An 18,025-nucleotide genomic window follows, 5' to 3' on the forward strand; every position below is an offset into this window, starting at 1 on the left:
AATTCAGATAAATGCGAGGTGCTGCATTTTGGGAAAGCAAATCTTAGCAGGAATTATACACTTAATAGTAAGGTCCTAGGTGTTGCTGAACAAGGAGACCTTGGAGTGCAGATTCATAGCTCCTTGAAAGTGGAGTCGCAGGTAGATAGGATAGTGAAGAAGGCGTTTGGTATGCTTTCCTTTATTGGTCAGAGTATTGAGTTGGGAGGTCATGTTGCGGCTGTACAGGACATTGGTTAGGCCACTGTTGGAATATTGCTTGCAATTCTGCTTTCCTTCCTATTGGAAAGATGTTGTGAAACTTGAAAGGGTCAGAAAAGATTTACAAGGATGTTGCCAGGGTTCGAGGATTTGAGCTATAGGGAGAGGCTGAACAGGCTGGGGCTGTTTTCCCTGGAGCGTCGGAGGCTGAGGGGTGACCTTATAGAGGTTTACAAAATTATGAGGGGCATGGATAGGGTAAATAGACAAAGTCCTTTCCCTGGGGTTGGGGAGACCAGAACTAGAGGGCATAGGTTTAAGTTGAGAGGGAAAAGATATAAAAGAGACCCACAGGGCAACTTTTTCATGCAGAGTGTGATACGTGTATGGAATGAGCTGCCAGAGGAAGTGATGGAGGCTGGTACAATTGCAACATTTAAGAGGCATTTGGATGGGTATATGAAGAGGAAAGGTTTGGAAGGATATGGGCTGGGTGCTGGCAGGTGGGACTAGATTGGGTTGGGATATCTGGTCGGCATAGATGGGTTGGACCAAAGGGTCTGTTTCCATGCTGTACATCTCTATGACTCTATGACACTAAGTGCTCCTTAAAACAAACAGTCACCATAGTCCGCTCTTTCATTACAGAATCGGTGGTGGTTTAACCTGAGGACACGCTCCACAGATGCTGCCAGGATTGCTGAATTTCTGCACCATTTTCTGTTTTTATTTAAAATCTCCACAGCACTTTGCTTTTACCTACTTGCTAAGTGCTCATACCCAGCTGAGGTGTTCTGTGGGTGATGGATGTGAATCTTTGACTTTCTTCTGATGGTGTGATGGTCCTATTCCAATGGAGAACCAGCAGGCCATATAAATCACTTGTTTATAGAAATTTTACTGGAAACCCTTCACAATTATCTATTCACTCCATGCTCAGAAAACTGACCTAAGTTCATGATTGGTTGCCTTACGTTGCAGAGGTGGCAACATCCAGCCCACACAGTTAACCAATGACTGCTGCAATATGATGCTTTACTACTTTATTTGATACAGCAATTTCAAGAGGAGATTAAACATGGCATTGCAAGAACCTCCTAAACATGTTAAGTCATATTATAATGGGCCTAATTGTGGAACATATTTCAGCATGAACGCTCTCTGCAAGGCAATTCATAAGCACAAATAAAATTGTACATTTGGCTGCATCAGTCCAGAGAAAATGATCTGAAAAATGAAATTTTTAAGAATATGAAAGATGTTTTTGGCAGTGGCATACTGTAGCATTAAAAAGACACAGAATGTGGCAGGAATACTTTGGTAAATTTAAAACAATTACTGCAGTTCAAATTCTGCTAGTAAGTTGTCTGTTTTGATATGAAGAAACCCTTTTGGAGTTGTTACAATCTTGAAGAGAAGTTTGAATTTCAATTAACAACTGAAAGAATATGTAAAGATTTGACATTTTCAAATGTTTACTCTTACAAATAATTTAAAAAGCTCAGTAGACTAACTTTCTTTTGTAGGTAATGTCTACTTTAAGTTACAAAGAATACATTCTATTTTATATTTATCACACTTTGTACTCTGGTAGAATTACAGTTTTACTTCCTTTTACTTTCTTCTTTAACAACTTTTATTTTGTTTTTACATGTAATTTTCTAGCTTATTTTTACTTTCTCAGCTGGATAACTTTTAATTCTAGAACTAACTTTCACTGTGAGAGTAACAATAGATTCCTCCCCTCTGGTGTCAAACTAGATAAAATTTTCAGCCCCCTTAAATCCTCATGAATTCAGTCTTCAACACAAGCATGAACTTTCACCAATGTTCTGCATGGCATTTTCTGTGCTTTAATTGCAGGACTGGCTACCTCCACTCTTGCCATCTGCCCCTTAGATGACTGAAGATCACAAAAGAAATCCTCTCAGTCAATGATAATCATAGAGTAGTAAGAAGCTGCTAAGTAAAAATAGTCTCCTCTTCCTTCTTTCCCATGGCAACAAAAATCACATTAGCCTTGTGGTGAGATAGAAATGCTAATTAGCAATTTTTGATCATAACTCCCTTTCGTCTTAGAAGTAAATTAATAGTTTATTGAACAACTATTTACAACCTGATAGCTATAATAACTTTCCAGGCCTTTGGGAGACTCAGTGTCTACTCATGATGTATGAACAGACTGCTGACATTGTTAGAAAGCACCTTCATCTCAGTAAAACAGTCCAAGTCTCCTTTGATCTCTAACAATCAAACCACCCAGATTTACAGTTAGGTGGACTGCAGAAAAGGACACAATCTCTTTCATTTATCCTAAACTTAAAGCCACAATTCCCAAAATATATCAATCCTATAAACCTCATAATTATAACAAAATAAACTTTGACCTACTGGAAAAGATGAGGGAAGAGGTGATAATAGCTTTGAGCATACCGTTACATCTATATCAAAGGTAAAAACATCCCTCCAATCTTCAGGGGGGTGTTTTCAAACAGACTTGGTAAAGAAGGCTAATTTTGATGGTATTAGACAAGAGCTTTCAAAGCTGAATGGGGGCAGATGTTCGCAGGTAAAGGCTGGAAAATGGGAAGCCTTCAGAAATGAGATAACAATAGTTCAGAGACAGTATATTCCTATTAGGGTGAAAGGAAAGGCTGGTAGGTATAGAGAATGCTGGATGACTAAAGAAACTGAGGATTAAGCTAAGAAAAAGAAGAAAGCATATGTCAGGTATATCGCAGTAGGTTAAAATCAACGAGGAGAAAGTGGGGACTGCAGATGCTGGAGATCAGAGCTGAAAAATGTGTTGCTGGAAAAGCGCAGCAGGTCAGGCAGCATCAAAGGAGCAGGATTTCCTGAAGAAGGGCTTATGCCCGAAACATCGATTCTCCTGCTCCTTTGATGCTGCCTGACCTGCTGCGCTTTTCCAGCAACACATTTTTCAGCTCTGATCTCCAGCATCTGCAGTCCTCACTATCTCCTATATGTCAGGTATAGTCAAGATAGATCGAATGAATCCTCAGAAGAGTAAAAAGGCAGTCAGGCTATACTTAAGAGGGAAATCAGGAGGGCAGAAAGGGGACATGAGATAGCTTTGGCAAATAGAGTTCAGGAGAATCCAAAGAGTTTTTACAAATATATTAAGGACAAAAGGGTAACTCGGAAGAGCATAGGGCCCCTCAAAGATCAGCAGGGCAGCCTTTGTGTGGAGCCGCAGGAAATGGGGAAGATACTAAACAAATACTTTGCATCAATGTTTACAGTGAAAAAGGATATGGAAGATATAGAATGTAAGGAAATAGATGCTGACATCTTGAAAAATGTCCAGATTACAGAGGAGGAAGTGCTGGATGTCTTGAAACACATAAAAGTGGATAAATCCCCAGGACCTGATCAGGTGTATTCTAGAACTCTTGGGAAGCTAGAGAAGTGATTGCTGGGCCTCTTGCTGAGATATTTGTATCATCGATAGTCACAGGTGAGGTGCCGGAAGACTGGAGGTTGGCTAACGTGGTGCCACTGTTTAAGAAGGCTGGTAAGGACAAGCCAGGGAACTATAGACTGGTGAGCCTGACATCGATGGTGGGAAGTTGTTAGAGGGAATCCTGAGGGACAGGATGTACATGTATTTGGAAAGGCAAGGACTGATTAGGGACAGTGAACATGGCTTTGTGCGTGGGAAATCATGTCTCACAAACTTGATTGGGTTTTTTAAATAAGTAACATAGAGGATTGATAAGGACAGAGTGGTGGACGTGATCAATATGGACTTCACAAAGGTGTTCTTCAAGGTTCCCCATGGTAACTGGTTAGCAAGGTTAGGTCTCATGGAATACAGGGAGAGCTAGCCATTTGGATGCAGAACTGGCTCAAAGGTAGAAGACAGAGGGTGGTGGAAGAGGGTTGTTTTTCAGACTGGAGACCTGTGACCAGTGGTTTGCCACAAGATCGGTGCTGGGTCCACTACTTTTCATCATCTATATAAATGATATGGATGCGAGCATAAGAGGTATAGTTAATAAGGTTGCAGATGACACCAAAATTGCAGGTGTAGTGGACAGCGAAGAAGGTTACCTCAGATTACAAAGGGATCTTGATCAGATGGGCCAATGGGCTGAGGAGTGGCAGATGGAGTTTAATTTAGATAAATGTGAGGTGCTGCATTTTGGGAAAGCAAATCTTAGCAGGATTTGTACACTTAATGGTAAGGTCCCAGGGAGTGTTGCTGAACAAAGAAACCTTGGCGTGCAGGTTCATAGCTCCTTGAAAGTGGAGTCACAGGTGGATAGGATCATGAAGAAGGTGTTTGGTATGCTTTCATTTATTGGTCAGAGTATTGAGTACAGGAGTTGGGAGGTCATGTTGCGGCTGTACAGGACATTGGTTAGGCCACTGTTGGAATATTGCATGCAATTCTGGTCTCCAGGGGTTCAGAAAAGATTTCCAAGGATGTTGCCAGGGTTGGAGGATTTGAGCTATAGGGAGAGGTTGAATAGGCTACGGCTGTTTTCCCTGAAGCATCGGACGCTGAGGGGTGACCTTATAGAAGTTTATAAACTTATGAGGGTCATGGATAGGATAAAAAGACAAAGTCTCTTCCCTGGGGTGGGGGAGTCCAGAACTAGAGGGCATAGTTTTAGGATGAGAGGGGAAAGACATAAAGGGGGAACTTTTTCACACAGAGAGTAGTACATGTATGGAATGAGCTGTCAGACGAAGTGAAGGAGACTAGTACAATTGCAACATTTAAAAGGCATGTGGGTGGGCATATGAATAGGAAGGGTTTGGCAGGTGGCACTAGATTGGGTTGGGATATCTGGTTAGCATGGACGGGTTGGACCGAAAGGTCTGTTTCCATGCTGTACATCTCTGTCACTCTATGACAGTTAATTGAATGTCTGCAGCTATCAGTAAGTCAATTGTAATTGTGGTGTTATTAATATGATTTCCTTTCTCTTGTGAAACAATGTTGAGTTTAGCACCGAGAGAAATTACTCCCGTTCAGTTCATTTATCATGCTCATTTCCCTGATTCAGCATGTTTCTGAATTAAAATGATCATCCCTGTGCTGAAAGCTTGTGAGTTCACTTGTGTATTGTCCTGGAGATATGGATACCTTTGGTAATCAGAATTGGTGTCAGAACCCACTAGCCATAGTAATATGTACCAACACCTGGGTATTACTCGGTGAAAAGCTCAGGGTGATTTTCCTTTTTGGAGGTTGGATGGTGGAGAGTGTGAATCGAGTGATAGAAAGAGATGAATACCAATGGTGGAAATGGTAAAATGCAGCTTGGGGTATTGTGCAAAATGGTAGTGGCCATCATGCATCTACCTGGAATTCTAATCCATTCATCTTGTTTGAAAGGAAAATTGGGTTTAGGTTAATCCATTCCTGCTAGTTTTGAACCCCCTGCTGATTTTAAAATCAATATTCCATAAAGCAAAAGATGTGACATGAGTTCCACTGATCTTCCTTTGGCTAAAAGCACATGAATGGTACTGTCAGTCCAGCTATTCTGTACAAATAACAAGAGTGCAGATATCAGGAGATGACACTGTTTATCTTTATTGTTTCATTTTGAGAGAAAAGAATTCTTGAACTAGTTCACTGTTTTGAATATTTGTTTTGTGGAAACCAACATGAAATAATCTATAGTAATGTCCCTATCTCTGAGCCAGGAGTCATGTCTGCTCTAGAGGTGTGTCATAATATCTCTAACATTTCAAGAAAATAAAGTTAAAGACGTAAAGGAAATGTACTCTTCTTATTCATTGCCACACAGTTTTTCTTTCCAGTAGTATCAGAAGGATAATCCATGGACCATTCAGTGTGATCCAATCTTGTTCCATCAGCCCAAAAGAAATATCCCTCCTGCAGTAAATCAATGATACATTATTTTTTCATTTACTGATTATATTTTGGGATTTTTTTGACCATTATTTCCTGAAAGAATTTGGAAATATATTACTCTTAAAGCATCTGTGTTTATTTATCTGAGATGGTTGCTGGTTAAAATAATAAATAACAAACAATTTGCTTACCTTTCATGGATAATTGATTTACACTTGATGACAACTGCCCTTAGAATTCTGCGTTTACAGGCATTTTACACAGATATAAGCCCATTCCTCTGATAACAATTGATTAAATATGCCACCTCTTCACATTTATTCTTCAGTACACCTGACAACTCAGTTAGTTTGAGGTAGCTCATTGGCGTATGGAAGTATACAAGAGCGAAAGAACGTTATGGTCGATAACAGTATAATCCCTCACATGTTTGACAAGGGCAGGAGAGGCAGATAGCTGTGTAATTCTATTAAAATGAATAGAGATTGCAGAGCCCATTTCGGTGTTTAACAATAGATTAGATTGATGATTGAAGGGAATGAGAAAAAGGGGTAAGAGATCAGAGGAGCCTATAAAATGCTGGAACAGAAGTATGCTATTCAGCCCAGAGTATGTTCTACCATTCAATGAGATGTCCGTTCAGTCCTAAATTCTTGCAGAAGGGGGAATAATTTCTCAGTAACCATCTGTCAAGTCCTCCCCCTAAGAATCTGGCATGTTTTAATAAGTTGACTCTTATTCTTCTCAATTCCAATGATTAAAGGCCCAACCTACCCAACCTTTCCACATAACACACTCCATACATGCCTGTGATTTGTTTTTAATGAACTGTTCTCTGGGTTATCTCTATTGCCAATATATCTTCACTCAGATAAGGGCACCAATACTCAGTATTGTGGGTGTGGACTAACTACTGCCTTGTATAATTTTAGCAAGATTTCCCTTAATTCATACTCCATTAAATTTGAAATAAAGGCCATTTTCCATTTGTCTTCCTTATTACCTGTTAAACATATATGCTAGTATTTTGTGGTTCATGCATGAGGACATCCACATTTCAAATCCCCAGGCCCAAAATAGCTTGAACACTGGTTAAATCCATAACATATTGTTCTAGGAAACTGTCCTGAAAGTACTTCCAAATAAATCTGTTGGACTATAACCTGGTGTTGTGTGATTTTTAACTTTGTCCACCCCAGTCCAACACCAAACATTTCTGAAAATTCCAAACATTTCTCCTTGTGCCTACTTCTGACAATTTGATTTTCCTAGTCTCCATGAAGATTAAGCTCACCTATGGTTAACTTACAGCATATTTTACATGTCCTCATTATCTCCTGATTTAATTGCTGTCCTAATGTTAAGGGGCCTAAAGTCCATGTCCATCAGTATCTTCTTTCTTTTGTCAATTGTTATGGATTCTGTATCTTCCAATCCAAGATCATTTCTTACTGTCATACCTATTCCATCTTGTGTTAATCTACTGGCTTTGACAGTTCCAGTATTCCCATTCACAGCATCCGAATAACAGGACACAATTTGGCTCTGTTTTCAGACTAAAATGCTACAATGCTTGTTGTCACCACTGCCAAAGCTGAAAGAACTTGGCCCAGTAAACCTTCAGTCTGACAGAGTGCCATGTATCTGTCATCTTGTGGTTATTGTGTTTGGTTAGTGTATGAGAGGTGCTCGGTTTTAATTTGGGTAGAAACATCACTGCAGCTTTTCAAAAGTACCTGTAGTGGATGGTTATCACATTTGGCTCCCAGGAAACAGGTCAACAGTTCAAATCCAATGAGAAACACAATCTTTATAAAAAGGCTTTTGGCTTCGGTGGTAGTGTCACTACCTTTTGGCAAGAACCTCACCTGCCATGGAGGTTCATTAAAAACATTATACTCTGGCATACATCTTCCATCTGCCCTTTCCACCAACTGCCTCTTAATTGGCCCCAGGAATTATAACAAAAATGGAGCCAAGGAACATGAAGCATTGAGAAAGAATACTGGTAAACATTGATAGTAAATGGTAACGAGAGGTTGGAGAATCCTCTTATTCTCTCTGTGCAGTTGGTTTTCTGATGGTCCCTTGTCACATAGCCAACATAAGTCATGATGGGACAAGTGTACAGCACAAATCATAATATTGCCTCATAACACTGGAGCTGGTCAAAAGGTGTAGCCATGTGACCATTCACTAGAATGATATTGTTCCTAAAATAATTACATTATGAGAACATGGGGGATGAATTAGACTAGTAGTGGTTTGAGTTTAAAATATTAAATGGTGATATAATTGAAGTGTTTACGGTTACTGGACAAAGGAAAACAGATAGGGTCCAGAACAATGGCATGTAACATTATAATTAGAGTTAGGCTCTAATGAGGGATAATGACAGAAAGCACTTCTTCACTCAGAGGGCAGTGAAAATCTGGAACACTCTCCACCAAAACAATGTTGAGCCTGGGGATCAATTGAAGGTGGCACAGCTGAGCTTGAGGAATGGAGTTGCACAGCATTAGGTAGATTCAACAGACCTTCACAAAGAGCTGGCAGGATCTGGATTTGCAAGTCCCATTCTTATTTCTATGAAACTTATATTTCTGCCGATAGGGGAAAATGAGCTGCATAATTCACAATGGTGGGACACTGAGTCTCAGAAGGGATTTTTTGATTTGGTGTTCAGTTCAAACAGACCTCATTTTGGCTGTACCAATAATCAGAACCCACAGTGTAGGACTCTGAATTTATGGGCTGGATATCAGCACTTTTAAAGGGCAAATGATGCCTTTATAAATGTCATAGTGTGAAGTTTTTTAAATGGCTTCTCCCTTTAATTTTTTTTAAAGCTGCTGATAGCAGTGACAGTTTTAAAAAAACACCTCAGTTGAGATGTTTTTATTGGGATGCCATTGGTGCAGGTGAGAAAAATATATCAGCCTCCATTTATATAGTTTCAATGAAGCCCTTGTTGATATTTCCTCAAGGGCTATTATTGTGTCCATGAATGCTTGGCTGTGTTTTAAATGTTACAATAATCTCAGTAGATGTTTTGGAGTTCATAGTTTGACAGTTATAAAGGCAATTAAGAGATAAGCCATCTTTAGTCCGAGGTCTGAATAGAAGTTCTTTTGCTTTCATAATAGAGTAACCATTTTAGATTTTTAATCTTCAAATCGATTTATTGAACAAGATTTTTCACTATCAAGTGTCTGAGTGAGAGAGATTAATTTGATTCTTAGAAGTTTTTCCTAAATAGCTGCTAAGATCTAACTATGGCAGACACTGGATGAGCTTAAATATGGATAACCACACAAAACATATGGTACAATTAGCTAATCACATGTGAGAGGAAGAAATAGAAGATTACTCAGTTAGAATTAGATGATAAGAGTTCAAGGATTTTCACGTCGTGTGTAAACACCATTTGGGCCAAGTGTTTCTATATTGTACATCCAGCCTTTGTAATTCAATGTTATGATGCAAGATGGATAATTTGTATGTTAATGTCATTTTTTTTGAATTTGTATTTTGAACTTTGAAAAGTGGTAGGTGGATTTTCTGTGTTTCTTAAGGGGTTTAATGATGAACTTGTAGGTGTTTCTGCAGCCATGGTTACTTCTTTTTAAACACACAGTGAGAGATATGGTTAAGGAAGCTAATTGTTTAGATTGTCTGGTTTTTTTATGAGTATTTGCATTATTTTTTAGTTTAGAAGGTCAAGGATCTTTTTTCCTATTAACTTAGGCAATAACCCATAGTTTGAAAAAAAATGTCATTTTAGTTGGGAGCTTTACAGAAGTCTTAGATAAAGCTGAATGTCTGGAATGGTGCTCCTGAGAGAGGGGATAGTATAGAATTGTTAAAGAATAAATTATCAGAGTATAAGGAGTTTACTTTAAGAAGTTCTAAACACAGGTGTTTGGTTAAAACCCTGAAAGAGTTATTTGAAGCTGAGAAAATCTAAACTCAGTTGTATGAAGATTTCAGGAAAAAGCTATCAGATTCTCAAGACTGGGAGTTGAAACCATAGTTAAATTAGTCCCTGTAGAGGAGGTAGAGAATCAAATTCTCTCAGGTGTGAATACTGTTTGGGACGAATAGGATTGTATTTTTATTGTGTTTCAAATCTTTAAATATATGATATATCGGTAATTTAGCTTCATCTTTAGTACGTAATTTCTTTTGTGTAATTAATTTGTTTTATTTAAATATCTGTCTTTAAACATATGATATATGTAGGTAATTTAGCTTCATCTGTAGTATGTAATTTCTTTTGTTGTTAGAATCATATCTGAAGCCTTGCATGTTTTTGTTTCAGTGAAAGACCTTCACATTATAACCAAAAGGGTCAAAGTTTAGTCTCTCAAGATTTTAGTCTTCTCTGGTAATAAGATCAGATAGGATCAGAACAATAGAAAGGGAGATTTAAAAACAAATCCAGAGACAATCACTGACTGTCAGGTTCAGTAAAGCTGCAGTTAGTCAGATTTTAAACAAAGAGCTGCCAGAAGTGGTAAAGAGTATTCATTGTGTTTTGCTATTCCACTATCAGAAGATCACACTAACTGATCATAACACCTCGAGGAGATTGAAGGAGCTTGCACACGCAAGTCACAAATGCCCAATCAGATCACAAGCCTTTAGTATTGTTACATTACCATTTAGTTACAAACTGAATTGTGAGGCCACTCTCAGGAGAAACTTAGACCCCTATGAGAGTAACTAGCATGATTGTACCTGAGAAATATAAAGCAGGCCAAGTTTATTTCAGCGTTTCCATGGAGACCTATCCAGTGGAAGTCCAGATAAATGCAGCAACATGCTATTATATGTTTCTTTTTCCTCATTTTCCCTACAAGTGGACCTTCAGGTGGGAGCTTTTAACTGATGATTGTCCTGTCCTCACCTGAAACACCAAAGACTACCTGTTGAAAATATGATGCAGACTTTGTGCAGCTATTGTCTACATGAATCATATTTTTGGGCAGACTTTTAGGTGGGAATTCTCAACAAAACAATGCTAGAGATTGTTTAAACCTGCAAGTGTACTGCGTTGATTTAAAGAAATAAAGGAAGATTTGTGTGCTGTCAATCTCACTTTTACAAACCATAACTGATTAACTTTCAGGTGATTGTTCAACTTCTCCCCATACAAATGTTTTCTGCAATCTTTAATTATTTTTGTGGAGATCAGGCTTGTGTTCCATACTAGCAAACTTATCACTAATTTTCAGAACTGCTCTGGCACTGATGCTATCATGTTGCTGAGAATTTGTTCACTTCTTCACACTGCATCTTCACTACATGTTTGTAGCAATCTCCAAGCCGTCTATCAGGACCCTCTATAAATGATTAATTTCAAGGATACCATCCCAGGAAATTTCTGCTGGCTCTGCAGGAGAGCTAGCTTCTCTTCTCATTTAGGATAACAGCAAGACTGTTCCTTCAGCAGTTACTTCACTCCGTGTTCACTCTGCTTCCAGAGTAATAAAACACACCAGAATCAACCAGCAGCCTGAAATGACAAACCATGATCCCATTAAATCTTGCAGCCAAGGGGAACTTCCTGCTGGTTTGTGTCATATGTTGCTGAATAAGACATTACTCCCTGGAGCAGTGACTTGGAAAATATGCAGCACTTTAATTAATAGGAAAGCTTCATACATTTAAATTCTGCCAGCTGATTCATTGATATGGATGATGGTGTTCTTCTGCTTGGATATCTATGCATACATATTACCTATTATATTGCACTAGCATTAGCATCCAAGCTGCAGTAAAAAAATGAATCCATTGTGGACTGATTTCTAGACTGATAGCTACCAGAAATGCATATTCTTACCTTGCTACTATCACTGGCACCAATCCAGGTATATGGACATGTGTAGTCTGCATCTTTTATGAGGTTTCTGAGGAATAGATGATTAAAATGACAATGTACAGAGGCAAGGTGACCACCATATTCCTCTTGGCAATAGAGCTGAAGAAGAAACATTATTTTTCAATTGCTTGACAGTGCTTGGATTATTTACTTCTTTCTAAATACTTGTAGTAAGTTATAAATCTATAGGATTCTAATCCATATTTCAATGTGAAGTCTAAACAAAGATTAGAATTCTTCAACTCAAAATTAATGTTATCATTTTGATTTATCTTTATAAGGGTGGTATATCATTTCATTTAATTAAACAAATCATACTGGTCAAAATGTTTTGGTTGCTGTTTCATTATCATGATGAGTTAATCTTGCAAAACTATAATGATATAACGTCTTTTCTAATAGCAGCTTTGCGTTCTCCCATGAGCAACAGCCTCAGTATAGTTCATCAGTACTTGTGAATAATTAGTGATCAGAGTTTAACAAATAAGTACATAGAAATAACTTGATTAGTAATTTCTCCACCTGTTTTATCACTTTGTGACATTTCCTTCCTTATCATTTCTATTGAACATTTAAATTATTTCTGCAATTTTTAAATTGTGTTATTTGTGTTTCTCAACACATTGTGTCCTTGTTTGACCCTGATTCCCAACTTGCTCAATAGTTATTTGGGAAAAAGGAAAATTGGAAGAGGCCATACTGATTAATGCAGTAGCCTGCCAAACATGTCTAAATACTCCCTGCCTGGAGGCCCAGGTTCAAGTACCACTGGCTTCAGGGGTGGGTCATAACATGTGGAAGAGGCTGATTAAAAAATATAACTGACACAATGTTAAAAAAAATACAAAATGACCGTGTAAAGGTCAGTTTAGGGTGCTTGTGATACAATGATAGTGGACCCACCTCTGGCCACAAGGCCTAAGGATCACCTTCGCTAGAGGTGTGTCATAATGTGTCTGAACTGGATGATTTTAAAAAGACCTGCATTCCTGAGGATATTGTAAGCGAGAGTACTGTATCACCATGGATTCAGGTGTTTCATGTACTCCGAGATCAACTCTGTTTTCAATAGTGCAGTGGAACCCATGATTCATGTCTACATTTGTTGTGGGAGGTTGCATCCCCTTTATCGATTTTTATTTTGAGGGGCTTTCTTTTTGATATTTAGATGTGCTTCATTCCCGTGCTCCTGATCTTCAGACACTCAGTGTGGAAGGAGTTCTTCCTCATAGGTCTACTGCTGGAGTAGCCAAAGTAGTCATTAATAGGTCTAGGCAATGGGCTGGGGAGGGGGGGGGGTCATGGTTTCTGATTGTTTGTCAATCTCTCTCACAGTTACATGTGGAGCCACGTGTCCCTGCAGATGGAACATGAGGTTCTAACAGCACTTTCCTGGCTTTTCAGGACATTGCAGGGACTGTTCTGCATCCTCTTTCTTCAACAATATTTTTATCTGTAATGTTCTTCCTTTGTTTTAAATTACAATCATAGAGTCATATAACATGGAAACAGTCCCTTCAGTCCAACTCGTCACAGAGTGATACAGCATGGGAACAGACCCTTCGGTCCAATTAATCCATGCCAACCAAACATTCCAATCTGATGTAGTCCTATTTGTCAGCATTTGGCCAATGTCCCTTAAATCCCTTCCTATTCACATACCCATCCAGATGCCATTAAATGTTGTGATTGTACCAGCCTCTACCACTTCCAGTGGCAGTTCATTCCATACACGCACCATCCTCTGGATGAAAAGTTTAACCCTTGGGTCCATTTTATATCTTACCTCTCTCACTTTAAACCTATACCCTCTAGTTTTGGACTCCCCCACCCTACGGAAAAGACCATGGCTATTCAGCCTATCCATGTCCCTCATGATTTTATAAACCTCTATAAGGTCACTTCTCAGCCTCCGACGCTCCAAGGAAAATAGTCCCAGCCTGTTCAGCCTCTCTCTGTAGCTCAAATCCTCCAATCCAGGCAACATACTTTTAAATCTTTTCTGAACTTTCTCAAGTTTAACAACATCCCACAGCAGAGAGACCAGAATTGAACACATAATTCCAAAGTGGCCTAACCAATGTTCTGTATAGCAGCAACATGACCTCCTAACTCCAATTTTCAATGTACTGACCAATAAAAGCATGCGTGTCAAATCCATCTGCATGAAAAAGCTGTCTCTTAAGTTTCTTTTTAAATCTTTTCCCTCTCACCTTAAAACTATAGCCTCTAGTTTTGGACACCCATTTCCTTGGGAAAAGACCTTGACTATTCACCTTATCCATACCACTTATGGTTTTACAAACCTCCAATGCTTCAGGGAAAACGGCCCCAGCCTATTTGGCCTCTCCCCATAGCTCAGATCCACCAATGGCACCCAGGGAACTAAACACCGGTGAGCCTGACATTGCTGGTGGGCAAGTTGTTGAAGGGAATCCTGAGCGACAGGATTTGGAAAGGCAAGGACTTATTAGGGATAGTCAACATGGCTTTGTGCATGAGAAATCATGTCTCATGAACTTGATTGCGTTTTTTGAATAAGTAACAAAGAGGATTGATAAGGGCAGAGTGGTGGATGTGATCTATATGGACTTCAGTAAGGTGTTCGTCAAGGTTCCCCATGGTAACTGGTTAGCAAGGTTAGGTCTCATGGAATACAGGGAGAACTAGCCATTTGGATGCAGAACTGGCTCAAAGGTAGAAGACAGAGGGTGGTGGAAGAGGGTTGTTTTTCAGACGGGAGGCCTGTGACCAGTGGTTTGCCACAAAGATCGGTGCTGGGTCCACTACTTTTCATCATCTATATAAATGATTTGGATGCGAGCATAAGAGGTATAGTTTATAAGTTTGCAGATGACACCAAAATTGGAGGGGTAGTCGACAGCGAAGAATGTTACCTCAGATTACAACAGGATCTTAATCAGATGGGCCAATGGGTTGAGGAGTGGCAGATGGAGTGTAATTTAGATAAATGTGAGGTGCTGCATTTTGGGAAAGCAAATCTTAGCAGGACTTATACACTTAATGGTAAGGTCCTAGGGAGTGTTGCTGAACAAAGAGACCTTGGAGTGCAGGTTCATAGCTCCTTGAAAGTACAGTCGCAGGTAGATAGGATAGTGAAGAAGGTGTTTGGTATGCTTTCATTTATTGGTCAGTGTTGAGTACAGGAGTTGGGAGGTCTTGTTGCAACTGTACAGGACATTGATTAGGCCACTTTTGGAATATTGCGTGCAATTCTGGTCTCCTTTCTATCAGAAGGATGTTGTGAAACTTGAAAGTTTCAGAAAAGATTTACAAAGATGTTGCCAGAGTTGGAGAATTTAAGCTAGAGGGGGAGGCTGAATAGGTTGGGGCAGTTTTCCCTAGAGCGTCGAAGGCTGAGGGGTGACCTCATAGAGGTTTGTCAAACCATGAGGGGCATGGATAAGATAAATAGACAAAATCCTTTCTCTGGGGTGGGGGAGTTCAATACTAGAGGGCAGAGGTTTAGGGTGAGAGACGAAAGATATAAAAGAGACCTAAGGGACAACATTTTCACACAGAGATTGGTGGGTATATGGCATGTGCTGCCAGAGGAAGTGGTAGAGGCTGGTAAAATTGCAACATTTAAAAGGCATCTGGATGGGTATATGAATAGGAAGGGTTTAGAGGGATATGGACCAAGTGCTGGCAAATGGGACTAGATTAGTTTGGGATATCTGGTCAGCATGGATGAGTTGAAAGGTTCTGTTCCTGTGTTGTACATCTCTATGACACTATGACGTCATTGTAAATTTTTTCTGAACCCTTTCAAATTTCACAATATCTTTCCTAAAGCAGTGAGACTAGAACTGAACACAGTATTGCAGAAGTGGACTCTCCAATGTCCTGTACAGCCTCAACATGCTATTCCAATTCCTATATTCAAATTGACTAAGATACGGTGCTCATGAAAGCATGGTTTTGTTTCTTTTGATTAATTTGGCTTCATTTAGTTATTTGGTTTTAAAGAAACTGGAGGTTAGCCACCTGGAGAGGGACAGTCCCTGCGGAAGTGTGCAAACAGGTGTGTAAAACTTCCATTAAATTAATTATCATACACTTGTAAATCTCTGAAGGAGTTTTGCTGTCCAATTCAACATGTGGATTCTAGTCTGCTAAACACAGTATTTAACCAAGTTTTCTCAAGCTTATAAAGGTTTCTCAGAAACTAGTGAAAGTTGACAAATGGTAACACAGATTCAGGTATGTCCCTAGAATGACAATTAATGAAGTTAGACGTCATGGGGCCATCACAGGTCAGTAGTTTTTCCCAATCCCTAATTACCCAGAGGATCAATCACACTGCTGCAGGTAAGCCAGACCAGGTAAGGACGGTAGATTTCCTTCTCTAAAGGGCATTAATGAACCAGTCGGGTTTTTCCAACAATCGACAACAGTTTCATGGTCATCATTAGATTCTTAATCCAAGACTTTTTAAAAAATTGAATGCAAATTCCGCCATGGCAGGTTTTGACCCCAGGTCATTATCTGGGTCCTTGGATAATAATCAAGTGATTATACCACTAGACCAATGCCTCCCAATATAACTACACATATAACATTCAACTACAACATAGAATGTTCTAACACAAGAAGCTTTAACATAATTTAAACTGGAATTGGAAAAATAATGCAAGAAAATATAACAAAGGGTTAGGAAATGGAGATCAAATGGCTTTATCAAACCTCAGATTATACAGTTAAGTGATACAAATGAACTATTTCTGCATTGTAAATTCTAATATTATAAGTATTACATCCTGTAGAGATTCAGAGATCTTCAAGAGATTCCTCAAAGTTAGTCTTTTTAGAACATAGAACATAGAACAATACAACACAGAACAGGCCCTTTGGCTCACGATGTTGTGCTGAACATTTGTCCTAGCTTTACTTTTGTCCTTGCAATACTTTTTTAAATGCCTGTTCAGATCACAGTTACATTACTTTAATCACATTATTTATTATTACATTTAATGCAAGACTATCTATAGCCTACTTTCAGAAATAGCTACAATAGTTTTGTAATTTATCCCAATTTGCTTCAAAGCAGTGCCGTAACATGGTTGCAGGAATATCTAGCAGGAATGATTCTGACACAATATCAAGGCACTACAGCTATGGATCACAGTCCTTCACTGATGTCAAACTTAATATAATAAAAGCTTCAGCAATGTAGTGGAAATAAGAAGTACCTCTGCAGATACGAAGCACAGTCGGGAGTGGATATATTTGTAGCACATATCATTATAAGAGTGGAAACCTTCCCTGCAGGGACCTTTACAGATGCCTCTTTTATCCTTACAATTTCGGGCACTTGGTACAGCATAACTCTCCAATGGCATAGCAGTCAATGGTAGGTGCCCAGATTTTACAACAGACCCTGAATCTCTGCCGAATCCATATGGAAGAAGCAATGGAAAATAATTCCCTTTTGCAGCTGGCTTACCTCTGTGGGGGAGGTCTGGAATTGGAAGATTCGTGTCTGGACTGGTGTCACCTGAAAAATTATAAAAGCGATTATAGTAATGGTATCAGAAGGATAATAGCTCCGTATTATTTTGTTTGCATATTCTACTTACTGCTTCGGAAATGGTAATTTGTTAAAAATGTGCAGCTGAATTTCGGTGTAAATTTTGAACAAGCCGAGACACTAACTTACCAATGAAGGCAGAACCTCAAGGATAGAGACATGCTCAGTACGGATTTCCACATCTCCACAAGAAAGGAAATTTCACAAGACGTGTGAAATTGGGCTGATTTGGAAAATCCAATTATCATTTTGAAATGTGTTGTCAAACATATTTCCTTGAAGTGATTCCATCTCATTAAGTTGAGTGTTTAGTTATTATGTTTTGCCAATTTTAAGGAAACCTAATTGGCACATTGGGATCAAGTGTAATATTTCAGGGTTGATATGATATTAATGAAATTACCATTATTGTATGCATCATCAGCTGCAGCTCCCCTCAAGAAGATTCCCAGAAGGACAATAACAGCCAACATGCTGCTGACGTTTGCTTTCAATCACTAAACAAAACATAATGCACAACAATATTAACAAAGTA

At 39.0% G+C, this 18,025-nt stretch overlaps 1 protein-coding gene across 1 annotated transcript; it reads right to left on the reverse strand.

The window, feature by feature from the left end:
• Positions 1-1,235: 1,235 nt before the first annotated feature.
• On the reverse strand, positions 1,236-17,963 carry LOC148146766 (snaclec macrovipecetin subunit beta-like). Its single transcript, XM_087997560.1, is given in 6 exon segments — positions 1,236-1,411; positions 1,414-1,428; positions 5,965-6,076; positions 11,901-12,038; positions 17,153-17,457; positions 17,894-17,963. Coding segments are annotated over 6 exon segments (705 nt in total). The 3' UTR covers positions 1,236-1,346.
• Between the last annotated feature and the right edge of the window lie 62 nt (positions 17,964-18,025).

This window comes from Chiloscyllium plagiosum, unplaced genomic scaffold, assembly GCF_037043375.1.
Source record: "Chiloscyllium plagiosum isolate Xiang-an unplaced genomic scaffold, Cpla_swu_hap1 HiC_scaffold_19, whole genome shotgun sequence".
Taxonomy (NCBI): domain Eukaryota; kingdom Metazoa; phylum Chordata; class Chondrichthyes; order Orectolobiformes; family Hemiscylliidae; genus Chiloscyllium; species Chiloscyllium plagiosum.